Here is a 26,477-nt window from a genome sequence, read left to right on the forward strand (position 1 = left end):
GGAAGTGAGCTTGCAGTGCAAAGGCCAGCCGCTCGCAGCAGACGGGAGCAGCTCATCCAGCTGACACCACACAGCTTCGAGCAGGTTTCACTTGCCCCAACTTCCCTTTCTGCAGCGAGTCGCATGCTCACCAAATTCCCTTTCCGGGGCTGCATCTGGTGGAACAGCCACCAGCTTTCATTCTCAGTTCCCCATCGAGGGTAGGCTAGTCTGTCTGGAGCAGGGAAAGAGGCAAGGGCTGTGGACTGAAGGGATGTTGAACAGATTCACAGATGTTCAGGCCCGGAGGGACAATTAGATCAGCTAGGCAGACCTCCTGCATCACACAGGCCAGAGAACCCACCCAGTGGTCCATGCCTCCAGCCCACAATGCCCGGCTGAGCCTGCTTGTTATACCAGCAACCCTGTTCCCATCCGTCCTTGGCACTGAATGGAGGTGGGAGTCTGGGCAGTTAGGCTTGTGATCACAAACCAACATGGTGCAATTGTGCAAGGGGAAGGTGGCGCAGGCGGCTGGCCTGCGGCCATCTCCTAGCACCCGAGTGCAGTCCTTGGCCACCTCTGCCACATCCTGGTCCTGTGGAATTTCCTAAAAGAAAAACTCAGGTGAGAAATTCCACCAGGTGCAGCTGCACAAACCCCCCCACAGCTCCATAGCTGGACGTGAGCCCAGAGCCTGCAGCAACTCCCCTGCCCCCCTACTGCATGGCCCCGCAGCCAGCCGGGGGTGAGCCCAGCTCCTTCATCCTGCAGCACTGAACCCTGGCACCTGCAGTCAAGGAGGAGCTGCACTAATTGACTGCAGTAGTTGGTTGTTATCCTCTCTGACCCAGCCACTAGCAGGGAGCCATGCAACATACTGGAAGATTCATATATTCCAAGGCCAGGAAGGACCACTGTGATCATCTAGTCTGACTTCCTACAACACAGGCCAGAGACCTGCCCCAAAATAATTCCTAGAGCAGAGCTTTGAGAAAAACATCCAATCTTGATTTAAACATTGTCAGTGATGGAAAATTCACGGCAACCCTTGGTAAATTAGTCCAATGGTTAATTACTCTCACTGGTAAACATTTACACCTTATTTCCAGTCTGAATTTGTCTAGTTTCAGCTTCCAGCCATGGGATCATGTTAGGCCTTTCTCTGCTAGACTGATAAGACCATTATTACAAATTTGTTCCCCACGTAGGTACTTAGAGACTGTGATCAAGTCAACCCTTAACCTGCTCTTTGTTAAGCTAAATAAATTGAGCTCATGGAGTCTATCACTCCAAGGCAGGTTTTCCAATCCCTTAATCATTCTCTGACCGCTCTCCAATGTATCAACACCCTTCTGGAAGTAAAAAGAAAAGGAGTACTTGTGGCACCTTAGGGACTAACCAATTTATTTGAGCATGAGCTTTCATGAGCTACAGCTCACTTCACCGGATGCATTCCTATACAGACTAACATGGCTGCTACTCTGAAACCTTCTGGAAGTGTGTGCTCCAGATCTGGGCTCCAGATTCCAGCAGTGGGTGCGCGAGGGCCAACTACAGAGGGTGGGTTACACCTGCATTTCTGCCTCCACAGCTGAGCACATACTCCACACTGCCCCACTGTGGCCGGGGGAACCATGGGGCGCACACCGCTCCACTCTGGCTGACTGTTGCTCCGCAATGCTCTGTGCTCTCCGAGCTACCAGCGCGGGGCTCCCATTGACACTCACATACCAGCTCACAGAGGGGGATTTACTAGGGCAACCAGAAGCTGAGTGGTGCCAACTACCCGGGGCCCCAGGCACCCAGCAGCTCTGCAGTCCCATTGGGGCAGCTCAGTTCAAGGGGGCAGGGCCATCCCAGTGCAATGCCTTCCCCGCCCCCGCTCTGCAGGCCATTGCCCAGAATCTTCCTGCCTGCTGCCAGCCAGCTCCCTGCTCCTAGCAGCCCCAGTTGACAGGCTGCTGCCCGCAACCCTCTCCCCAGCCTGCTTCCCTTCCCCAACCTCCAGACATTGCGTTCTGGGGGCATGGAGCCCTCCACAATCTGGCTAACATGGCAGCCTCCAGGGCTGGATCCTTCCCCACCAGTGCAGGCGTGTATGTGGGGCAAGATGGCCCCCAAGAGTGGCCAGCCTTCAGCTCCTGGTCTCCTGAATCCCAGCCCAGTGCACTTTCCTCGAGGCCAAAGGGGAAAGCCAGAGGGGGAGCATCCGTTTGCTGCGGTTCAGTTATGTGTGGCTGCTTCTGGGTGACAAGGGCAGCTCAGCATGGCGGGGGGAATGCGCCCTGCATGGTGCCAGAGGTGAAGAGGCAGCACGCTCAGTGTGCCACTGGCAAGTGGGCGTGATGGGGGGGTGCTCTCAGTGTGCCCCTGACAAGTGGGCGTGACGGGGGGTGCTCTCAGTGTGCCCCTGGCAAGTGGGCATGACGGGGGGGGTGCTCTCAGTGTGCCACTGGCAAGTGGGCATGGCCAGGGGTTCTTGGTGTGGCGGTGAGAAGTGGGGATGGTTGGGGGCACTCTTGGTGTCAGGTGGGCATGGCTGGGGAGAACTCTCAGTGTGACACTGGCCAGTGGGCATGGCTGGGGAGCACTTTTGGTGTGACACCATGGGCGGGCATGGCTGGGGCGTGCACTTGGGGTGACACTAGCGGGTGGGTGTGGCGGGGGAGCACTAGAGGACAAGAATGGGGTCTGTTTAGATAACTTCAGTGTCAAGGGGCATTCAAAGTTGAAGCAGGAAATTCAGTGTTATTTTACATGGACCTCTGGAACTTCCTTCTACTAGATGGCACCGAGAACAGGAACTTAGCCAGGGTGGGGGCAACTGTCCCACAACTGCAGGCATCCTGGTGCTGTCCTGAAGCAGCTGGCTGGAGCTGGGACACCGGGCTAGACGGGCCCCGGGCTGACTCTGTGGGATAACCCCGGTGAGATTTGAGGGCCGCTTCCCACCCCCTGCCCTGGCACGGCCAATCAGCTCCTTGGATTTCGGGCAGCCATCCAAGCAGTAGCGAGGCTGGCAGGTGAAGCTGGAGGCTGGGTCCTGTGCCAGCTCAGCAAGGCCTTCCCTGTGGGCTCAGCGGTGAGGAGACAAGGGGCAGGGGGCGCTGAGGCAAGGGGACCTGCACTCCAGCACGGAGACTGGCATGGCGCGGGAGCTACTGGCGGAGTCGCCACTCCCCCGGGCAGGAGCTCGCTGCCAGGGATGGTGCCGAGGAGGAGGTGGGCGGATGCCACGATGGGGGGACCCGGCCAGAAAGACAGGGAGAGCCTTCGCAGGGGGGGCCTCAGCTGGGCCGGGTAGATTGGCTGGGGCAGTGCTAAGGTTGCAGTGCAGCCGGGTTGGGCATCGTGCCCAGGGAATGAGCGGCAGGGGGACACGTTGCCCAGAGGCCCCTTGGTAACTCGATCGCCCGCCTTTGTTCCTGCTTTCGGGGATGCACCTGCATCCTGCCAAGCAGCAGTACAGGTGGGCACTGGCTGGGCCCTTGCTCTGGAGGGGAGCTGCCTGGGGCCTTGCCCTGGCTTCCAAAGCCCAGGCCTGGGATGGCACTGTTGGTGTGGGCAGCCTGTGGGCAGAATGGCCAGCCAGCTGAGCAGAGGGGCGGGGGCATAGGGACTTGTGGCAGGGCCCTGCTACCCAGCCTGACAAGCCCTGGCTGGGGGGCTGGCTGGACAGCCCCAGACAGACAGTGAGAGTACATGGATTCCCTGGCTGTCTGGCTTCCCCCATGTAAGGGGGTGTGTGCAGCCAGCACCTTCCATCCTCTTAGAGAGCTACAAGGGGCAAGGTGCCCCTGGTATTGGGAGAACTTGTGCGCATGAGGGTGCAAGTGTGCCTGAGGGTGTGTGGGTGCAGGTGTCCCTAGGGATGTGTGCGTGTGGGTGCAAGTGTGCCTGAGGGTGTGTGCGTGTGGGTGCAGGTGTGGGGGGGTGTGCATTTGTAGACACAAGTGTGCACATGTCTGTGTGAACTCATCTGCCAGGTGCCTGGGGGAGCAACAAGCTCCAGGCTCAGTACATAAAAGAAATCAGAGCTCCCCCCTGCTGCCCTGCTCCTATTTCTGACATCGGGACATTAACGTGCCCCCTGCTGCCCCTTGGCCCTTTGTCCTCCCCCCTCGCAGGTGTTGAGCACCACAGGAAACACGGACCCCCAAGGATCCCTCTATTGCGGGAGATGGAAAAACCCAGAGCCCCTCTCTGTATATTTCCAAACAAGAAAACCAGCAACACCCAGCTCCGTGCTTCCGGAGCCTGCTCCCCACCCGTCCCCTTCCCCTGGATTCAGGGAGCCTCTGTCTGCCGTAGCCAAGTCCAGATCTCTTAGCCCTTCTGCAGACGTGCTGCACCAAGAGCTCTGCCTCTGCCCAGCCTGCAGAAGATCCCATAGGTCAGGGCGAACTCTGCTTTGTGCCATTGCTGCTCCAGCCAGGCTTCACGCTGAGGCCAGCTCAGCACCTCTACTGGGGCGTCCCCTGGCCAGGCTGCCGCAGCCACACCCCCTGGCGCAAAACGGGCCTGCTCCAGGACCCGCTCACCGCCTCCTGAGCATCAGTCTCTCTGCTGAGTTCGGAGCGTGTTTCTTGACCAAAGCTCGCTGCTTCTCCAGGCGGGGCAACCCTCCTGCAGGGCTTATCCTGTCAATCCCGCTGCCCTTTCGCAACGACGTCCGGTGACCCTTCACTGACCCTCGAAGGTGCCTGGCTCGCCCTGTTCATTGCACAGGGGGCTGAGGCGACTGAGTCAGCATCGTGAATCGCAGCTTGGCGTTCCTGGGATCTCCTAGTGCAGCGACACTTCATGGGTCCCCCTCGAAATCCAAGGATGGGCTTGAGCTCTCTGTTATTACCTGGGCCTGACCATGGGATCAGAGGGTCTGGACTCCCCCTTCTTGGGGTGCAAGGTGCCCCACCTACAGAAGTGCCAGTTGTGAGAACAGCTGCAATCATTGCTAGCTTCACTACCCGACCTGACACTCACAGGAGCCTTGCTTCACTTTGTGCTCCTCTGAGCGCACAATCAGCTCATCAGATTACACCCGTGCTTGTGGTAAATTCACCCCCGCACACCTGCTTTCTCCACAGGCTGTTGGAATAAGGTGGTGCTCCAGCTGTGCATCCTCAAATTGAGTCACAGTCAGCTGTGGGCTCTGCCCTGCTCCCATGGGTTCTCAGGCCTTGCTGCAAAGGACAACCCCTCATTCTACACAGAGGGCAAAACCCCTCTACTCTCTGCAATACAACTTTCCTCTCGCACGAGCTAGGATTTCCTTACCCAACCAAAGTCCACTAACAACAGGCTTGGAGTGACCCCTCTCCCCGGGCCCAGCGCAATGCCACTGTCCTGGTCCCAAGTACAGGGCACAATCCTTGAGACAATTGACACAGAAACCAATTCTGAGCAAACTCTGCAACACACGGAATTGGGGCTAAGCCAGCTTAAAGTGTGATGCAAACAAAGCTGACCAGAGCTGATTTCCCCTTCTCCCCGATAGCAGAGAGCCCCATCCCTAGAGAAGTGGTTCTCAAACTTTTTGTATTGGTAATGCTGACCCCTTTCACACAGCATGCCTCTGAGTGTGACCCCCCCTTTATAAATTAAACACATTTTTTATATTTCACACTATTTCAAACGTGAAATGTATAACCCTGTTGTTTAAAATGAATTGATGTTTTCTCACCGCTTTTAAATGAAGACTAAAACACATTTGTGTCAAAATTATTGTTATAAGCAGAAAAGTTATTTTTTAAAACTAGTTACTGTTTAATACACAGGGCGTCTGCAGAGGGGCGGCCTTCTGCCTCCCCCACCTCTGGGAGGGACAGAGGCTGCTGGATCCCAAGGCGCCCTGGCTGGAGGGGCCCTGTGTTGCAGATGCAGCATTGCGTGAGGAGGAAGCGCTGAGCCGGCCTTACAGCACCTGCACAATGCTGCCGATCCGTTTGGCTGGCGTCCTGTCCGGCCCTGCGCCTCCAGCCTTGGAGTCTAGGACCTGCCAGCCCTGCGCCTCCCATGCCTCTCCCCACAGCTCAGGCTGGGCCGGCAGCTGGCTCTACCCCCTGCCGAAGCAGTTGCCGGGGGGAGGGGGGGGGTTCCCCTCTCCATTCAGCGCTAGGTCAGCTCTGCCCTCCCCCCAGGGACCTGCTTTCCCTCTCGTTTCTGCACCCCCTCCCCACAAGCAGGGTCTGTCGGGCCCCCTGGCAGCAGGCAGGGGCCATTGGCAGGTCTCCCAAGGGCAGCCCCACAGGGGCCAATGGCCCGGGGCCATTTACAACCATTAAGAGCAAATGAAGGAAATTCCAAGGCAAAGAACTTGGGTCCAGCTCCTCAAAGGGACAGTGGAGTTTGATTTCAGCGGATGTTGGGAGCTGAAAGACCTTTGAAGAGCTGGGCACTTAGTCCTGGGGGGGCCAGGGGATTGGGGCCTTAGGGGGGAAGCAGAAACAGGACCCCATCCACACTGAAAAGGCAGAGGACTCAGGTTAAACTCAATCAACAACCAGTGGGAAAGGCTAGGAATGACCAGGCCAGGGTGCCTTAAGTGGACCCCCAGATTGGGCATGTAGTGTGCATCCTGGCCCACAGCAGGCTGCAGGAGATGTGCTGGGCAAGTCACACAGCCACGGACCCTGCAGAGCCCCCCACCTTTGCGGGCAGGGCTGGCAGCCTTGCCTTAGTGATGGCAGGGGGAGGATTCATAGGCAGCACAGAGTCTCCCCATGCAGAACACTGAGGTGGAGCAAGGTAAGGCCAACTGGGCCTCACCCCTGTGCGGGGCCTGGAGCTCTCTTTCCCTGACATTAGCTCCTGGAGGTGACTTTGGCCTGGCTGTTTCCTGTCTTGGTGCCTCAGTTTCCCTTCTGCAGCTGGGGCACTACTGCCACTACCCCTTGCTTACAGGAACGGTAATTAGCAGGGCAAGGAGCCGGCCGGCATGTGGATCCCTGCGGGAGGTGAGTTACTGCCGGGCATGCCAGTGGCAGGGGCAGATGTGCTGGCACAGGGGCCCAGCTGTGTCACCTCCCACACATGATTCTGTGGGATTATTAGGGTGTGGGGTTTTCAGAATCAGATCATGACTAATCCCAGCCAAGCTGATGGGTGGGAATCTGCCTGAGCCCCAGAGAGTCAACCTCTGGGGCAGGGTCCCATGGGGAGCAGTGTGGGGGAGGAGAGTTCCTGGGGGGGCAGTGTGAGGGGAGGGGGATTCCCAGGGCAGTGTCTGGGTGTGGGTGTGTGAGGGGAGGGGGGTTCCCAGGGCAGGGTCCGGGGGTCAGTGTGAGGGGAGGGGGGTTCACAGGGGGGCAGTGTGAGGGAACGGGGGTTCCTGGGGCAGGGTCCAGGGGGTCAGTATAAGGGGAGGGGGGTTCCTGGGGCAGGGTCCCAGGGGGGCAGTGTGAATGGAAGGGGGTTCCCAGGGGGTGGTGGTGTGAGGGGAGGAGGGCTCCCAGGGCAGGGTCCCAGGGGGGCAGTGTGAAGGGCAGGGGGTTCCCAGGGCAGGGTCCAGGGGGGCAGTTTGAGGGGAGGGGGGTTTGCAGGGTCCCAGGGCGGTGGTGTGAGCGTGGTTCCCAGGGCAAGGTCCAGGGGGTCAGTGTGAGGGGAGGGAGGTTTCCAGGGGGGCAGCGTGAGGGAAGGGGGGTACCGAGGGCAGGGTCCAGGGGGGCACTGTGAGTGGAGGGGGTTCCTAGGACAGGGTCCTGGGGGTGGGCAGTGTGAGGGGAGTGGGGTTCGCAGGGTCCCAGGGGTGGTGGTGTGAGGGTGGTTCCCAGGGAGTACTGGTCCCCAGGTTCCTGCGTGTCAGTGAGGCGGCATGGTCCAGCTGTGCCCAGCTCTCTGGGGTGCTCACAGTGCCCCCTGGCAATCACCCCCATCTCCGAGGCACTGCCCTGCTCTACACTTTGCACCCCGCTTTGTGTTTCCACAGAGGTGGGGAGCCGTCCCGCCCTCTCTGCTGTGCCCCAATTGGCTGCCACCCACCCACGAGCACTGCTGGAGTGAAGCACTGAGCAAACAACACTGCCAAGAGGGCTGAGTCGGAGGAAATCCCTGCGAGAAGCCAGCAAGGTGCTGAGCTCCCACCTCAACAGCACCCAACTCCGGAGTGCATGGGCAGTGCCTCAGGTACAGGTCCCTCGCTGAGCCACTCCAATGGGGTGTCCAGCCTGGAACAGGGCCTTTCCCTTCTAGGGGGTGCCTGCTCCAATCCAGTCCTAGGGAGGGCAGGCTTGCTCAGGTGTGTGTGGTGGGGATGGGACATGGGGTCTTTCCCCTCTAGGAGGTGCCAGCTCCTATTTGGTCCCAGGGTTGAGGGCAGGCTGGCTCAGGGGGTCAGAGAATAGGCAGGGGGCCTTTCCCCCCTAGGGAGTGCTGGCTCTGATCCAGGCCCAGGGCAGGAATGAGTTGGAGTCAGTGCTGTCCGATATCTCCTGGTGGCCCCGTGTGGACAGCGTTGGGGTCTGTAGGCTGGATCCAGCTCACTAGGTGGCTAATGCAGTAAGTGCAAATAGCACCTTGTGGGGAAGTGTCAGCATGGCTGGGCCCTGGGCAGCTTCCTGCCCCCTTGCCCCAGGAGGTTCCAGCCCTTCTGCTGTCTGGTGAGTGAGAGGAGCCTGGAGAGGCTTGTGGTAAGGCACTGGGCACTGTGCCCAGCCCTGGGCTGGCGGCCTGAGGACCAGCTAAAGCCCTGTACCTGGGCTGGGCTGTGCCTCTTCACCACGGCAGCAGGTACACATGTGGGCCAGGGCTATTATCCCTGATGTACTGATGGGAAGCAGTGCCCTGAGAGATCCAGGGCTGGCAGGGATCCCAGAAGGGAGCCCAGTTCTCCTGAGTCTCACCCCGTGCCTGAACAACAGGGCCAGCCCCTTCCTGGCTCTGTGCCTCAGTTTTGTCCATGGAAGGGGACAAAATTTCACTGCTCCTCCTACCAGGGTGGCAGAAAGGCTGGATCCACCAGGGATGCAAGGGCCAGAGCCCAGTGCAGGGATGCCCAAGGCACGGGGGGCAGAAATGGGCTCTGGGTGGGCCCTGTACAGACCCCTGGGGGACACCACTATTTACCTCTGTCCATTCTGAAAACTGACCATTTATTCCTACCCTTCGTTTCCAATCTTTTAACCAGTTACCAATCCATGAGAGGACCTTCCCTCTTATCCCATGACTGCTTGTTTTGCTTAAGAGCCTTTGATGAGGGACCTTGTCAAAGGCTTTCTGAAAGTCCAAGTACACTATATCCACTGGATCCCCCTTGTCCACCTGCTTGTTGACCCCCTCAGAGAATTCTAGTAGATTGGTGAGGCATGATTTCCATTTACTAAAACCATGTTGACTCTTCCCCAACACATCATGTTCATCCAGGAGTCTGATGATTCTGTTCTTCACTACAGTTTCAACCAATTTGCCTGGTACTGAAGTCAGGCTTACCTGCCTGTAATTGCCAGGATCACCTCTGAATCCCTTTTTAAAAATTGGCATCACATTAGCTATCCTCTGATCATCTGGTACAGCAGCTAAGTTAAACGATAGGTTACACACTGCAATTAGGTTACATATTGCAGGGTGGGGGAAGCTTACCCCACTGCAAATCCCCTCAGACTCAGGACTGGGTCCCATGAGGACCAGCCCTGGGACAGGGGAGAGGAGCTGGCAGTCAGATGGCTGAGTCCCATGGGTCCCAGCTGCTCTCCTTGGGCCTGTTCTTCCTGCTGCCCGAGCTGTATGCAGAGATCTGAGCCAGTTGCCCAGGGGCTCCTAGACCCACACGTCTCCTCTCACTGCTCAGACCTGCCTGGGGTGGGTCGCACCCATTCCTTGGAGAAGCTGTTGGGCTCATCCCTTCCCTGGGCTGCCCCCAGGCAGAGAGGCTGCCCCCAGGCAGAGAGGCTGCCTGGCGGCTCTGACAGGTTTGGCCAGTTACAAGTGCCTGGGAACGTGAGTGGGCGTGGGGCTGGGTGACAGACTCCTGCTCCCAGCCCTGGCATGTACCCAGGAAGGGGCTGGCGTTCACTGTGCATCCCAGACTAAGCTTTGGGGTCTCCACTCCCCTCTGCTGGCCACACCATGTTCACAGGCTTAGGGCTCTGCTCCTGCGCCCTCCAGCCAGGGGCGTCGGCCCTGGCACTTGGGTAGTGGTGCCTCCCACTTTCAGAGCCAGAGGCCATGGGTTCAAGCCTCTATTTACAATAGTTCCAATATGCTAATCCTGAGACCGAATCCCATCTCCCCGGGCTGCCACTGCCCTGTACCCCATAGGTACCCCTAAACACCCTACTGAACCTGGTGAGGGCCACAGGCCGAGCGGTGCTCTGTGCTCCTCCGTGCCCACCCCTGCCCTCTGCTGGGATAGGCTGCATCCCCCTTGGAGCTGGGCACTGCTGAGTGCTGTGCCAGTGACCTCCTTCCTCACTGGCTGCAGGACTTCCAAGGCCCCGTACACCGCGCCCCTGAAGCCTAAATAACCCCATACTCCTCATCGATGTTGGAGCGACTGACAGAGTCACTGCAGAAGCCAGGCGTCTGAAGGCAGCTGTTCTCCTGCTGGATGGCAAACACAGGAGAGAAGTTGTGGGGTACAGGGGGTGCCGGGTGGGGTGTGGCCTATCTTGGCTGCAGCCTGGGGCACCCTTCTCCCTGGGGTGGGATAGGAAGTGACCCCTTGAACAGCAGTTGGGGAAATCAGGATAGGCCTGACTCCCTGCAAAGCTTCTCGTAACCCAGTAGTCGCTCCAGGCTCCCAGGAGCCGGTGAGGCAGGGAAGCAGGGTTCCCAGCATTGGTAGGCCCACTCCAGGGCTGCGTCGTCACCCCTGAGCTGTGTACATGCAAGGAACCCATTTCTCCTCCTGGAGATAACCCCATTGCTCCAGCCCCTGGGACAGAGAGAGTCCCCACCTGTCCAGGTGGGCTGCATCAGGGTCTCTTGGTTAAGGGAACTCACAGCACGCATGGCCACCCTTAGCTCTGCCTGGTTGCTGTACCCATCGCGGGGGCTTTCCTCAGTCCATCCACAGTAAATCCTTCACATCCTCAGCTCCAGCAGGGCACCCACCCCGCCCCACCCCACACACACACACGCCAGGTGCAGCATTTGTGGGGCATTTCCCTTTGCAGCTGAAAACATTATCGTCCCTTTGGCCCCAGCTAGGGTAACCAGATAGCAACTGTGAAAAACTGGGACGGGGGGTGGGGGGTAATAGGCACCTATATAAAAAAAAGTCTCCAGAATGGGACTGTCCCTTTAAAAACGGGACATCTGGTCACCCTAGCCCCAGCGGTTCATTCAGGCCTTGCCAGGCTGTTTCCATTAGAAGCAGAAATGGGGGCTACGTGTCAGGGCTGTTCTTTGGTGCAATCCCATTTCTGCCCAAAGAATGCAGCCAGAGTCCGGTCCCCTGTGCCCAGCAAAGAAACAGGAGGCAGGTCCCTTGCTCAGAAATCCAAGGCTGCCCCTCCAGAGAGCTCCCTGCCCAAAGGCAGCCCAGTCTCTGCTTCCTCCAGGGCCCCACTCTCTGCTGCATCTCTTGCAGCCTGGCTGCTTTTTCACACACAACAAATCAGTATCCCCCCTTTGCCCACCCCCCACATTTGCAATCAATCCCAGGAAAGCTCCTTAGCTTGTGATTAGCTTTGCCATGAGGTTCATTGCCTTGGACAGTGGCTTCCTGGTGTTTCCAGCTACCACTACACAAAGGGACATTTAATGGCTCCATTCCTTTGGCCTGAATGACAGGTGCTTAGCACAGCCATTGACTTTAACCAGTTCTTTGACTTTCTATAGATCAAAGACACGTTTGTTGAAAGCCACCAACACCTTCCAGGGTCACAACATGGACACAAACAGAGACACCCCAGGGAAGGCGCCCACAGGCAAGACGGACTCCAAAGCTGCTGGGTGAGGGGCTGAGTGCCGAGAGACACCAAGCTCTGTGGGTCACCTCAGCTGTGGGGTGCAGAGCCCAGTGGGTGGGCTAGCAGGTTTAAGACTTGGGGCAGCCAGACCCCCCCACCACCACACAAAGGGGGCCCAGGCCAAGCCCTGCTGACTGAAGCAGGGTTAGGGCCTAGGAGGGCAGTGGCAGCGCTGGGCTCTTGCGCTAAGCCACCAGTCCCTGCCCCTCCGAGCATCTTACTGGGGAGAGCACCCAATAGCAGAGTCTCCTCCCAACCAAACCAACACCCAGCACAGGCCAGGCAAGCCCATCCTCACACTGACAGCAGGGAGCCACAGGCCAGTAGGGTCACACCTGTGCGGGACACTGATGGGAGGATAAATCTGTGCTCTGAACAACTGCAGGACAGAGCTGGGATAGAACCCAGGAGTCCTGGCTCTCAGCTGCCCCCAGCCTCTAACCACTAGACCCCACTGCCCTCCCCAAGCCAGGAAAGGACACCAGAGCCCTAGCCCCCAGTCCCTGTCACCAGTCTAACCACTAGACCCCACTCCCCAAGTGAGGCTACAACCCAGGAGTCCTGGCTCCCAGGCCCCCGCTCTAACCCAGCAGACCTGCCTATCCCCTGCTCTTACCCCCACCCCCCTCCCAGAGCAGGGATGGAACCCAGGAGTCCTGGCTCCCAGCCCCCCGCTCTAACCCAGCAGACCTGCCTGTCCCCTGCTCTGACCCCCACTCCCCTCCCAGAGCAGGGAAAGAACCCAGGAGTCCTGGCTCCCAGCCCCCCGCTCTAACCCAGCAGACCTGCCTGTCCCCTGCTCTTACCCCCACCCCCCTCCCAGAGCAGGGAAAGAACCCAGGAGTCCTGGCTCCCAGCCCCCGCCAGCGCTCACGGCTCTAGGTCTCTGCCCTGCCCCAGGAGGCGGGGGGCGGAGCCGTGGCCGCGTCAGCCGGCAGGAAATCACAGCGCGTGAAGGGCCACAAGATCCCACCCCTGGTTCAGCCCCGCCCCAGCCCAGCCAATCACCTTCCTCCGCCGGAGGGCCGGTGCCCAATCGTCATCAGCATGGCGGGAAGGGGGCGGGGCTGTGCCAATCCCAACAGCCGCGATAGGTACGTGGTACGGGGGGGATCCGGAACCGGGGGCGGGGCCTGTTGCAGGGGCGAGGTGAACAGGTGCTGGGGGCGGGGCCTGCTGCGGGGGTGAGATGAACAGGTGCTGGGGGCGGGGCCTGCTGCGGGGGCAGGGTGATCAGGCGGTGAGGCCGGGGCTTGCTTCATGGGGCGGTAGGGGGCAGAAGAGGGTTGTGGGATTGTGTCCAAGTTGTGGCTGCCACCCCCCACCCCCCGCGTCCCTGATTTCACTAAAATTCCCAGCCTTTGGGCCCCTCTGGGGCTGGACCACTCCACTCCCCATTTGCACCCCCCCGAAGGGGGCAGACCCCCCCCACTGCCTGTGCCCCCCCCCACAGGGGTCAGGGTTGGGGACTGTGGGGATGGGCATGGTCAGAGGCTCAGAGGCCGTGGGGATGGGCAGGGACTGCAGGGGGAGCGGGGCTAGGGGCTCAGAGGCTGTGGGGATGGACAGGGGATGCAGAGGGAGGGGGTTAGGGGCTCAGAGGCTGTGGGGATGCGCAGGGGCAGCGGGGGGAGAGGGGTTAGGGGATCAGAGGCCTTGGGGATGGACAGGGAGTGGGGATTAGGGGATCAGAGAGTATGGGGATATGTAGCGGGTGCAGAGGGAGGGGAGTTAGAGGCTCAGATGCCGTGGGAATGGGCAGAGGGAAGGATCAGTGGCCGTGAAGGTGGGTGGGGGTCAGCGGCTGTGTGGATGAGAGTTGGGGATGGGGGGGGGACTCTGGGTCTTCCCAGGACAGGCTGACCTACCCCCTCCCAACCAGCATGAACCCCTATGTGGGTTTGGTGAGCAGCCTGCGCGCTGCGTGGCTCACGGGGAAGACGCGCACCGCTGAGCACCGGGTCTCCCAGCTGGAGGCGCTGGGCCGCTTCCTGGATGACAAGAAGCAGCCTATCCTGGATGCCATGGCCTCGGACATGCGCAAGGTGAGCCGGGTGGGGCTAAGCCCAGCGCAGGGCAAGTGGGGGGCAGGTCTCCCTGTAGGGAAGGGTTGGAGGGGGAATGGGGATCTCCCTGGGGATCCCCCACAGCGCAGTTAGCAGGGGGTGCACTGGGGACTCATCTGCCCAGGTTTCTGGCCCACCCTCCTACCCGCAGGAGCCGAGGGCTGTGGGTTGTGCATTACGCGAGGTGACTGCAGCATGTGGTCCCCTCTCTTCTCCCCTGGGGGCAGGACTGTGTGTGTGCAGGTGGGGGTGTTTTGGTAGGGTCTAGTTAAATGTCCTTGCTGCTCTGGGTTCTGTCAGTGAAGGCCACTGGGAGCAGCACCTGGCCCTTGGAGGGGAAGGCTGGGATGAACCGTAGTTCCCAGGACAGTTCGTTCCCTGGGCTGTGACTGGCCCCGGAGGAGGCTCTGTCTCCTGCACAGACCAGCTTTGCCTGGTGGCAGAGAGTCCCCCTGGCCCAAGGAGTGGAGCTGTCAACGCCGGTCCCCCTCCCTGGGCTTTAGGCTCTGTTAGATACGCCGGGCCCAGGCCATGGAGTGCTGAGACGCGCCTGACCCAGCCCTGGTCTCTCTTGTCCATGGGGCGCCAGTGCAGGGCGAGATTATGGGGTGAGGGCTCCTGTGGTGCTGAGGAGATGTGCTACGGTGACTTGCCCCAGCTGGCATTTCCTGCGGGCGGGACGGCTCTGTGCCGAGGCCTGTCGCGTTGCTTGGGGCCAGCTGGGAGGTGACAAAGGCAAGAAGATCTGAGGCCAGGGATCGCCTACCGGCATGGGTCAGCATCTCCTGGCTGCCCGGAGCTGGCAGAAGGCCTCATGCGCCCAGGTGGCTGTGTGAGAGTCTGGTGTTGGCGCAGAGTCCAGGCACCACTGGCCCAGGGACCGCACTGACCCATGAGGGGTCCTTTTGCCAGGGGAGATGGCACTGCATCTGCCCCCAACCCCGTGAGCTTCCCCCAGCTGGTCCTATCCCTGCCCCACACCGCCCCCAGGGTCAGTAGTGGTGGATGGGCAGAGCTGTGTATCTGGTGGGGGGGTCCCTGATGGGTAGGGGTTGAAGATAACGCTGCTGTATGCCCCCAGCCCCGCTTGGAAGCGGAGCTCTCTGAGGTCATGCTGGTCAAGAACGAGGTCAACTACGCGCTCAACAACCTGTCCAGCTGGATGAAGGACGAGTTTGTGGTGAAGAATCTGGTAATGGGGAGATGCGCCCCCGGGGCTGAGCTGCGGGGATAGGGGAGGAAACACACCCACAGGTCGAGGCCTGCAGCGGGTGGGAACAAGCATCCAGGGCTGAACTGGGACGTGCCCCCATGACCGTGCTAGGACTCCTATCCCCATGGGCGAGTTCAGTCCCCCCCTGGACCTGGGACCTGTTCTGCCCAGGTCCTGATGCCGAGGCCTCCCCTGCAGGTTACTCAGCTCGACACGGCCTTCATCCGGAAGGAGCCCCACGGCGTGGTGCTGATCATCGGGCCCTGGAACTACCCCTTGCACCTCATCCTGGTGCCCCTGGTTGGGGCCATCGCTGCTGGTGAGTCAGGGACCTAAAACTCCAAAGCCTGGAACCTGCCCCAGGCAAAGAGGGCCCACCCCCAGCATGGTGCCCAAGTGCTCCAAGGCAGGGCTCCTGACCCAGAGCCTTGCCCCAGCACCAAATGAGGCTCCTGGTGTTTTCTTGGGGGGCATATCCTTGCAGTGCTCCCCAGTGGTGGGTCGGGGTGCTGCGGCAAGGCCCTGGGGAGGGGAGGTGTCTGTGCTGCTTAGTGACGTCCCCCCTGCCCCACCAGGGAACTGTGTCATCATCAAACCCTCCGAAATCAGCAGCAGCGCTGAGAAGCTCGTGGCTGAGGTGCTGCCCAGTTACCTGGACAAGGTAAGGAGCTGCCCCCTCCCCTGGCACCATGCCCATTTGTTCCCCAGGCGCTGAGCCACTTCTTCATGCCTAGCACCGTGCCCAGTCCCCTGCCCCAGCCTCCCACACCCAGCTATCCTCTGTGCTCCCCAATACCTCGACCACTGCATCCCCGCACCCACTGAGCTGCTCCCCAGTGCCCCCCTTCCCCCCCAATGCCCCATCAGTGCTGGTAGCCAGAGTGACGGGGACAGGGCCACAGGGAGCAGAGAGGGGAAACAGTACAGTAATGGGCAGGAGTGGGGCAGAGTAAAGGAGGCAGGATGAGGATCACCCCAAATACCCTCCCCTCTCCGATTGCAGGACTGCTTTGCTGTGGTGACTGGGGGCCCCGTGGAGACCACCCAGCTGCTGGAGAACAAGTTTGACTACATCTTCTTCACTGGTATGTCCTGAGTGGCCCAGCCCTTCCCATGGTTCCCTCCCCTTCCACACCAGAGGGCACTGTCCAGCCCCCCCTACACACGTCCTCTGCCTACCCTCTCCCAGGGAGCTCCCCCCAGAGCCCATTGCCAGGGCCCACACTTGGGGCCTGGCCAGTGGCTCTGGGCCCCTCGGGGTTCTCCTGACTGGGCCAAGAGGAGGCTCTCCAGGGCTGGGATCCCAGCTGAGTGACTCTGCGAGCCCTGAGGCCCCTGAAGACTGGGCCTGGGAGTGACTGGAGCTCCCAGCCAGATGCAGGGTCCTTCCTCCTCCTGGGAGAGGCCGAGGCTGCCTGCATCCTCGGGTGGAAGAGTGGCAGGTCTGTGCCCTGACGCGTCTCCCCAACCCCCACAGGCAACCCCCAAGTGGGCAAGATCGTGATGGCAGCTGCGGCCACGCACCTGACGCCGTTGACGCTGGAGCTGGGGGGCAAGAACCCCTGCTACGTGGCTGACGAGAGCGACATGCAGAATGTGGCCAACCGGCTGGTCTGGGGGCGCTGCTTCAACGCGGGGCAGACCTGCGTCGCGCCCGACTACGTGCTGTGCAGTGCGGAGACGCAGGAGAAGCTGCTGCCCGCCCTGCGCCACGCCATCACCCAGTTCTTCGGCCCCGACCCCCGGGAGTCGCCCGACTTCGCCCGCATCATCAGTGACAAGCAGTTCCAGCGCATCCGGGCCCTGCTGGGCAGCGGGCGCGTGGCCATCGGGGGGCAGACGGACGAGAAGGAGCGCTACATCGGTGAGGGCCCTGGCCAGGGTACGGGGCTCTGGGGGACCTATTGCCAGGGAGCTGGGTTCTGGCCTGCGGATCCAGGGGAGCCCTGATGGTGGAGAAATGAGTGCTGGGAGCTCTGGTGGCAGGGCAGGGCCTGTGGGGAGCTCCGGTGCCAGGGCAGGGCTGGATGAGGGCAGACCCATGGCAGATGAGGGCTGCCATGTGCCCCTGTGCAGTGAGTGATGCCCCCTCCCCACAGCCCCCACGGTGCTGGTGGACGTGCAGCCATCAGAGCCTGCCATGCAGGAGGAGATCTTCGGGCCTGTCCTGCCCATCGTCACTGTGCCCAACGTGGACGAAGCCATCGCCTTCATCAACAGCCGGGAGCGGCCGCTGGTCGTGTACGTCTTCGCCGCTGACAGCAAGGTGCGGGGCAGGGATCTAGGGTTAGTTCTGCCTGAGGACTCATGCTGGAACCGGCCTTTCACCCATTTACTGCTGGGCCAGTGCAACCCCCCGCCCCGACCCTGGGGCCAGTCTCCACAGGAAAATGGCTCTGCTTTGCACCCCAGGTCAGCCGCCCCCCATGTGGACACTCTTGGCTGGGTTCAGGAGCAGATGCACTGGACTTAGCTCCAGTAGATTGGGAATAGGCCAAAGCTGAATCGCTGTGAAGCGGAGTGAAAGCGTCCAGATGGGGGTGGTACTGTGAGACTGTACGACTGACATGAAACCAGCCCAGGTCTCTGTCAGCCGTGAGGACACAACTGGGGCCCTTCAGGGGTCCGCACAAGGCCCCAGCCGCAGAGTCACCCTCTGGGCATCATGAGCACAGTGCGTGGCACTGGCTGGTGGGTGGCAGAGGCTGCCCTGGTACCTGTAGCCCCCTTGCTTCTGTGTCGGACGGTCTGACTGTCCTGGGAGAACACGTGGGGCACCACCCTGGTGGGAGAAGTGGGGAGGAGTGTGGCTGTTACAAGGCGAGGGCTGAACTGCACCTGCCTGGGCAGTGATGTAACCGCATGGCGAGGGCAAGGGGGCAGGAGAGGACGGGCTGGAGAACATGGCTGGGCTGGGTAGGAATTGGAGAGACGGCCCCAGTGTCCCAGACCCTGCCCCGGGCCTGGTCGCCCTTCCCAGAGGGAAGCAGCTGTGTGGGAGGGGCTCCTGGCCAGCTGATGGGGTGGCACCCACCCCCAGCTGCCCCAGTATCAGGCAGGAATGGGGCTCCCTCACTCCCCATCTCTGCTTCCCCCCAGCTGGTGCACCGGGTGCTGGAGCGGACGAGCAGCGGTGGTTTTGGTGCCAACGACCCCATAATGCAAATGACGCTGCTCTCACTGCCCTTTGGTGGGATTGGTACGTCTGGGCCCCCAGCCTGCCCCTGTTCCCTGCCCCCCAGCCTGGGGCCGAGCCTCTGGGGGGCTGCTAGATGCACAGCCTGGGGAAGGGGCCTGTCTGCCATGGGGCTCCTGGAACAGGCTGTGGCACGTCGGGGCCTGGCTCTAATCAGCTCCAGCCATCACAGCCCGGAGCCGTGCAGCCTCCCACTGCTGACCCAGCTGCCTCCAGATATCCGGGCTGGGAGCAGGGCCCAGCGTCTCTGCCCAGGGCATGGTGCATACACTGGGCCTTGGCTGGGGCACTGGGACTGCACAGAGCGGCCCACGGACACGCTGCTTGGCTGCATCTCCTCCGATGTGACCAGGGCCTGCAGCTATGCCATGGCTGAGCTGCGCTGTATGGGCAGGGCCTTGTGGGCTGGGATCATACTGTGTGTGTGGTGGGGGCTCAGCCCCGTGACTGAGCCACGCTGTGTGGGCAGGGCTCCGTGGTCAGGGATCATACCGTGGGGGTGTGTGTGTGTGTGTGGCTGGGCCCCGTGACCGTACCGTGGGGGGGGGGATGTGTGTGGCTGGGCCCCATGACTGAGCCACGCTGCGTAGGCAGGGCCCAGTGGGCAGGGATCATACTGTGGGCAGGGCCCAGTGGGCTGGGATCGTACTGTGAGGGTGAGCGCGGCTGGGCCCTGGCATGTGCCCATGTCCGAGCTCTGCTCTATTTCTAGGGAACAGTGGGCTGGGCTCGTACCACGGCAAGTTCAGCTTTGACACCTTCTCTCACCACCGCGCCTGCCTCCTGCGCAGCATGGGCCTGGAGACCATGAACTCCCTGCGCTACCCACCCTACAGCGAGCGCAAAATGGGGCTGCTATCTTCTGCCTCCGAGATCAAGCGCAAGGGTACCTGCGCCCTGCTGTGACGGGAGTGTCGGGCCCACCCAGCCCAGCCGCCCAACACCGTACAACCCACAGGCTGCCTGACTGCCATGGGGGGAGAAGGCCTGGCTGACCTTAGGAGGGCCCCTCCAAAGGGGCTAAATAGTCTTCGTCTGACTCCTTCATCTTCCTGGGGAGAGGGGCACAGCTTCCTCCATCCCATCTCTGGGAGCTCCTGCCCCTCCTAGCCCAGCCTCTTGCTTCCCCATCTCCAGCTGCTTGGGTAGTAGGGAGAGAGCTTCCCCTGTGTCTCCGAGCTGCCCCTACCCCACTGCCCCCATGGAGACAGATGCTGGGAGGGGGGAAATGCCAAGGGGGCTGCCTAGGAATGACCCCTCCAGGCCAGGTGTCTGCCCCACCATGTAGGCCCTGTAATCCAAGTGGTGCCCTCCCACACTGGTGCCCCCCCAGGCTGCTGCTGTGTTGCCCAGGAAGGGCAGTGCCATCCTCTCAGTGCATGTTTGGGGAGGGTAGGTGTCCCGGAGCCGAAGGACCCTGCTCCAAGGGGGACGAGGGCCACAGGGGCAGCAAGGGCAGCTAGCAACCCAGCCTGCTCTCAGGGAATCACTCCTGCCTCAGACATGCCCGCTGTGCTGGCCTATCCTCGTTCTCCCATCATGCTCTGTGCTCTCTGCCCATCGCTGCCTTTGCCCCCTGCTCTGTGCTTCGCCCTGTGTAGATTTTGGTTTAGTAAAGACTCAGCGTTGAACTCGCCTGCCTGGTCCTGCAGGTCCTTCGCCCTCCCTGGCTCTGGCTTGGCGGGCAGCATAGGCGGGGCTGGGGTGAGGGCACCAGAGAGGGGACTAGGCACAGCAGCCAGCAGGGCCAGCGTCACCCCCTGGTCTTCTCCCTGCTGCCAAGGAGCAGCTTGTGGGAGAAAGAAAGACAGGGAGCAACAGCTAGCATGGGGGAGCGGGGGGAGCCTTGCGAGTTGGGATTGAGGGGCACTAGCAGGCAGGGCTGGTGCAGCAGAGGTCTGTGGGTCAGCATTGAGGGCACTGGCATAGCTGGGGGTAGGAGGAGCCTAGGGATGGGCCAGCAGGGAGCTGAGGGTCAGGATTGAGGGCTATTGGAAGAGCTGTAGGGGGAGCCCAAGGCTGGGATAAGAGGGGGCTATGGGTGGCCCCAGTGGGCTAAATTTAAAGTGTGCATTAATTTTCAAGTGGCCCAAGGCAGCTCTTCTGTTCTTCCCCATGGCCACAGCTCAGTGCCTCTGGGGCCAGGCACTCGAGGGCGAAGCCCCTGAGAGCTGGCTGTGGGCTCTCTGGGCAGTGGGAGTGTGAAATTCCTTAGCAGGGCCAGCTGCAAACCAAGGTTCCTCATGGCAGAGCTGGGAGTAGCCCCCGGGTGCCCAGGGGGACAGACTGGGTGGCTGAGCCCTGCAGCGCAGACTGACTGTGCCACATCGCTGTCTGCGTACGCGCAGACGTAGCCCCTCGGCCACACATACCTCCTTGGGCCCGAAACAAAACCCACGCCCATGAGCCCTGGCAAACAGCGAATCCCACGGGCCAAGGCTGGGTCCCCTCTGCTGTGGTTGACCCGCACAGCCTTTGTTCTCATAGCTGGGGCTGAGGGGCCCAGGTTCAAAGGCTGCTTAGGAGACCCCCTCCCGTTTTAGTGCACATGAAGGAGTTTGTGTTGTTCCAGTTTCCTTTTCAGCTCACCTGTGGAATTGGCCCAGCGAGAAGAAGAGGGACTGACCCGCCAGGAACTGCTCCTACAGCCGCTGGGCCAGGGTATTCCACTTCAGATGGGCACGTGTCCTCATGCACAGTGGTAGTGTCCAGTGGGGCCATGACCGTGCTCCATAGATGAGGACACAAAGTGCCTCACCCATCCCGCTGCCTAGCTAAAAAAAGCTCCCATCACCTCACCCATCCATAGGTGCCAATTCCTGCTCGCACCAGTGGGTGCTCGACGCCCCTCTGCCCCCAGCCCTGCCCTGCCGCCCCTGCCTCGACCCCATTCCAACCCCTTCCCCAAAATCCTCGCCCCCTCCCTGCCCCTATTCCGACTCCTTCCTGAAATCCCCGGCTCAGTCCCACCTCCTCCCCTGAGCATGCCACGTTCCTGCTCCTCTCTGCTCCCTCCCGGAGCTTGCTATGCTGCCAAACAACTGTTTGGTGGCAGCAAGCGCTGGGAAATAGGCGGAGGAGCAGGGATGCGGCACACTCGGAGGATGGGGGGGGGCGGGGAGGGGCTCTTGGCTGCCAGTGCCTGCAGAGCACCCACTAATTTTTCCCTGTGGGTGCTCCAGCCCTGGAGCACCCACAGAGTCCGTGCCTATGCACCCATCCCCCTCCACCCAGGCTGACAACCCCCATTGCCTCACCCATCCTGCCTTGTCTAGCCACAACCACATCCCAGTCCTTGTCCCCCCTTAAAAACCATTCTGAATGAGATTTAGGAATTGTTTAAAAACATTTCATTAGATATCCAAAGAAGTCACAATCCAGAAGAAAGACCACACTGGCAAAAAAAACCAACCTAACTTAGAGGGAAGTGAAGTCAGTAATAGAAAATATATATATAAGAAATGGAAGACAAGGCAGTTTGATAGTAATGGATAGAAATCAGAAGCTAGGAATAGTAGAAAAATGATAAGGGAAGCAAGAGGACTCAAGGAAAAATCCATTGCCAGCAGAGTTAAGGACAATACATTTTAAAAATGTACTAGAAAACAAAAGAATCATAACATGGTATCAGTCTATTGCTAGTTAGAAATAGAATTGTCAATAATAATGCCAGAAAAAACAAAAGTGTTATATAAATATTTCAGTTCTGTATTTGGGAAAAAGCTGTATGATGTAGTTGTATCATATGATGACTCTTTTCATTACACTAGTATCTCAGCAGGATTTTAAACAGCAGCTACCAAACTTAGACATTTTTAAATCAGCAGGCCTGGATAACTTCCATCCAAGAGTTTTACAAGAGCTGGCCAAGAGAACTGCTGGACCATTAATGATATTCAATACATCTCAGAAAATTGGGGATGTCCCAGAAGACTGGAAGAAAGTTAATGTTGTGCCAATAATTAAACTGGATAACCTGGGTAATTATAGGCCTGTCAGCCTTACATTAATCCTGGACAAGATAATGAAGCAGCTGATATAGTAACCCATTAATAAAGAATAAAAAGAGGACAATGTAATAACTGCCCATCAACATGGGATTATGGAAAATAGATCCTGTCAAACCGCCTCATATCTCTTATGGGATTACAAGTTTAGCTGATAAAGGTAATAGTATTGATGTAATAGACTTCTGTAAGGCATTTCACTTGGTATCACATTTTGATTAAAAACTAGCATAATACAAAATTAACTTGTCACACACTAAATGGATTAAAAACTGGCTAAATGCCATATCTCAAAATGTAATTATAAATGGGAAACTGTCATTGAACAAGTGTGTTTCGGGGGAGGGGGAGGGTGTCACCCAGGGTTCAGTTTTTGGCCCTATGCTATTTAACATTTTAATCAACAACCTGGAAGAAAACAAAATAATTGCTGATAAAGTTTGCAGATGATGCAAAGATTAGGGAAGTGGTAAATACTGGAGATTACAGGTCACTGATACAGGGTTCAAGCAAACCATATTCATTTGAATATGGCTAAACATAAATGTATACATCTAGGAACCAAGAATATTGGCCACACCTACAGGATGGGGAACTCTATCCTGGGAAGCAGTGACTCTGTGAAAGACTTGGGGGTTGTGATGGATAATCAGCTGAACATGAGCTCCCAGTGCAAGACTGCAGCCAAAAGGGCTAATGCGATCCTGGGATGCATAAACAGGGGAATCTGGAGTAGGGGAGAGGTGATTTTACCTGTATATTTGGCACTGGTGCAACTACTGCTGGAATGCTGTGTCCAGTTCTGCTGCCGTTATGGGGTTTGCCAGTCACCACTAGGGGCACCTCCTGCTGGCTGCTCTGGGGCTCAGCTCTTTCAGCCTGGTGCCCTCTTCTTGCTGTTCCTTGGCCTGCTGTCTTGCTCTGGGGCCCCTCTCTTGCTCCTCAGAAGCTGCAGCGCCTCGTCTCCATGGCTTAGCCCTCCAGCCAAGTCACAATGGTCCTCCTCTTCCGAGGTTCTACAAAGTCCTCCACAGCCTCCCAGGCATGCTGTAGCCAGACAGCCAGCCCCCCCCCTCAGACCAGCATTGCTGGAAACAAGGAGGAAGCAGGAACAGGGCACTTAACATATATTCCAGCACAGCCTTTGAAGCTGTGAAAGCACAGGTGTGCTGCTACAATGTGCCTCTGGGAACAGATACAACGATTAAGCTCACAGCAGGCAGAGGCCCTGTGACAGACATGGCTCTTAGCCCCAACTAAATAGCGTGATGCACACACACCAACATCCTAGGTGGGAAAATATTTACCCTGATAAAAGAAATGTCCAGTAGTCGAAACTTATTGTTTCTCTCCCTTGCAAGTGTAAACTTCTCTTGTGAAAGCTGGCGTCACCCCGACAGACCAGCCTCAATTTGGCATAAGAAAGGAGAAAGAGAATAAAGGAGTACAGAGGTATAAGTAGGGGACCTACAGCACCATGATTTTTGAGTGCTTTTCACTATCTATCTGCTGGTCAGATAAGTGACAGCCTCCCAAGGCTTCTGCAGCTAAGAGGGTCCCTACGCCTTGTCCCTTATTCGTCTTTCCACGGAATTAAGTGACCGATCCTGGCTTGGCACCGCTGGAATCGAGAGATGCAAGGAGGGTAAGAAGCACCCACACCTGATCTCCTATCTTTAGTGTACACATATTTTGAAATAGAGCTCTATACTTTGTTTTCTTTCTTTGGGATTGTGGCTTCAGTTTTGTAACTTGTTTGTGTGTGTAACATCTCTACATTTAAATAAGTAGGCACTAGCAATTTTGTAACCACATGATTAGAATCTAGCTTAATAAATTTTGGTAACCATTTATGCATAAGCCTGACTTGTTTTCTCTGGTTTACTGTAAAGCAGCCAACACAATTAAAGAACCTCAGCCGTTTTGGCTCTAAAGCCTGGCCATTAGGTGAGAGTACTAAGAGCCTAGCGTTGAGTTGTGCTGCCTCCACGGGGCAAACTCTTGGGGCACCTGTCAGTCAATCCTGGCTGCCCGCTGCGAAGGAGCTCTGAGCTCTAGCAGTTAAAGTCACGGGTGTGGAGAGGCTCTTAGTGCTGCCATTGGGGCACCTGTCAGTCAGTATTGACTGCCCGCTGCGAAGGAGCTCTGAGCTCTAGCAGTTAAAGTCACGGGTGGTTAGGACCTTGGGGCATCCGTCAGCCTAGCCCGGGCTGCCCGCTGCAAAGGGACAGTGCGTCCTAGCAGTTAAAGTCACGGATGGTATAAACGGGCATAGCTGGCACCTCACCAAACATCCTTGGCCGTCGGCTAACACATGCGCCCTCAGTGACTGGGATGAACAGTCCCAGACGGTCTTCACGATCACTGCCTGGATCGTGCCAGTCCTTCAGGGACTGTAGGGGAACCCAGGCCCACCCTCTATGCTGGGTTCTGGTCCAGGGGTCCTGTCTCCAGCAGCCAAGCTCTGTACTACCCCAAACCTTCCTGCCTCACCCCTAGAGTACTCCCTACCGTGCATGTCCCAGGCTTGCATTGTCCACCCTAGCTAGACCCCTATGTCCTCCTGGTCTACTAGCCAAACCTTCCTCTTGGGGCCAATACCCCTTTCTCTCCTTATCCCAGGGACAGCGACTGCAGTTCTCCTCCCTGCAGCCTCTTTCTGCCACCAGCCGCCTGGTTTTATAGACGCCTCTCCTGTTCCACCACAGGTGAGCTTCCCTTACTTAGGGCTCTCCTCTCAGCCTAAATGGTACGGTAAGGAGGGTCAGCTCCCAAGGCTCACACTCCCCCACTCTTCTCGCAGAGGTAATTGCTACCCCAAACACCCCTTTCGTGGAAAGACGAAGGAAAGAGCAGGCAGCCATTGGTTCCAAGCGTGGACCCCTCGACCCTGATAATAGTAGATTTAAATTCCAAGGAAGGATTGAATCCGCCACCTAGGGAGATAGTCTGTCCAGACCCTTTAAGTACCCAACGGACATGCAATTGGAGAATCCTGAGTGACCTGCACTTGGTGGCTGGAAAACAGAAATAGCTGCTAGTGAGCTCTGACAGAACTAACAGCCAGGCCGTGTTATTTCCAGCAGAACAAACAGTCCAGAACATGTTTTTATTCTGAGATCACGAGGAGAACTGCGTCCAATTTCACAGGTAAATTATCTAGGCAGAAGGCTTTCTGCTATTTAGGAGAATGTTTTGCATGTTCTCTGAACAGTCGGCCTCCTGCGGAGTCAACCATGGAGTGTCCATAGCGTGTGATGAAGAGCTGCTGGGTTGGGATGCAGCAGGCGACCATGCTCTTGTGAGGTCAGGTCTAGTTCTGGAGGCAGTGTCAAGGGAGGTCTGGCGGACAGGGTCAGCAGAGTAGAGAACTGAGGCCAAGCCAGTGCTATAAGGGATCATCCAAGCACGATCCTTCTTGATTTTTGAGCAGCACCATAGGATAAACATACATCTGTTTGTCCTTCCAGGGTAAGAGGAAGGTGTCTGTGAGAGATCCTTGTTACCTGCTCTTGAACAGAAATGAGTCTTACACAATCCAGCCTGAGAGATCCTTTTAAAGCAGCAGGTATGATATATTACTGGTCCAGATTTTATTCTGTTTGCACATCACAGATGTGATCAAGTCATGATCACTTACATCTAAGCCCCATTCATTTTCAGTTCTGTTATCAGTTCCTCTTTATCTGTCAGGACAAGAGCTAATAAAGAATTTCCCCCATGTTGGCAGCAATGCTTTCTGAGTGAGGAACTTGTCATCTATAACGTTTTGCAATTCAAGTGTGTTTCAGTGCTGATAGCAGGACACCTCCAGCATATGGCACTCAAATTAAAGTCCCGCATGAACACGCAGTGTTTTCCCAACACATTAAGATGTGTAAGGATCTGGTCACCCTACTCCCTAGTGCATGGGCAGTGCGTAATAGAGGCTAAGCCTCCTCAAACCTTGTGCAGCCGGGGCCACAGGGGGAGGGAGGGAGTTCTCTGGCTCCCCTCCAGCCCGGCTAGGCCATAGCGGGGCTGCAGCCTCAGCCAAAAGAGGCGGGGCAGGAGGGCTAGCCCTAGTGTGATTTGGTGGTTGTAGCAGACACCAACTAACACCCT

At 58.3% G+C, this 26,477-nt stretch overlaps 1 protein-coding gene across 4 annotated transcripts; it reads left to right on the forward strand.

Moving 5' to 3' along the window:
- The first annotated feature begins 11,839 nt into the window (after positions 1 to 11,839).
- On the forward strand, positions 11,840 to 24,196 carry ALDH3B1 (aldehyde dehydrogenase 3 family member B1). 4 transcript variants are annotated; one of them, XM_073346718.1, is made up of 10 exons: positions 11,840 to 11,874; positions 13,774 to 13,936; positions 15,039 to 15,149; positions 15,369 to 15,489; positions 15,746 to 15,831; positions 16,174 to 16,255; positions 16,648 to 17,034; positions 17,270 to 17,436; positions 18,270 to 18,369; positions 19,079 to 24,196. In XM_073346718.1, exons 2-10 carry the CDS (start codon positions 13,775 to 13,777, stop codon positions 19,270 to 19,272), a joined length of 1,410 nt encoding a protein of 469 aa, XP_073202819.1. In that variant the 5' UTR covers positions 11,840 to 11,874; position 13,774; the 3' UTR covers positions 19,273 to 24,196. The 4 variants fall into 4 exon arrangements, with proteins under 4 accessions (XP_073202819.1, XP_073202817.1, XP_073202818.1 ...); XM_073346716.1 differs by lacking the exon at positions 11,840 to 11,874 and adding an exon at positions 12,939 to 12,985; XM_073346717.1 differs by lacking the exon at positions 11,840 to 11,874 and adding an exon at positions 13,107 to 13,131.
- The last annotated feature ends 2,281 nt before the right edge of the window (positions 24,197 to 26,477 follow it).

The sequence above is a fragment of the Lepidochelys kempii genome, chromosome 6, assembly GCF_965140265.1.
Source record: "Lepidochelys kempii isolate rLepKem1 chromosome 6, rLepKem1.hap2, whole genome shotgun sequence".
Taxonomy (NCBI): domain Eukaryota; kingdom Metazoa; phylum Chordata; order Testudines; family Cheloniidae; genus Lepidochelys; species Lepidochelys kempii.

Coding starts and splice junctions, on each gene's coding strand:
- ALDH3B1 (XM_073346716.1), top strand. CDS start 12,939: ATGGCGGGAAGGGGGCGGGGCTGTGCCAATCCCAACAGCCGCGATAG. Junction 15,832..16,173: donor TGCCCAGTTACCTGGACAAG/GTAAGGAGCTGC, acceptor CTCCGATTGCAG/GACTGCTTTGCTGTGGTGAC. Junction 17,437..18,269: donor TCTTCGCCGCTGACAGCAAG/GTGCGGGGCAGG, acceptor GCTTCCCCCCAG/CTGGTGCACCGGGTGCTGGA.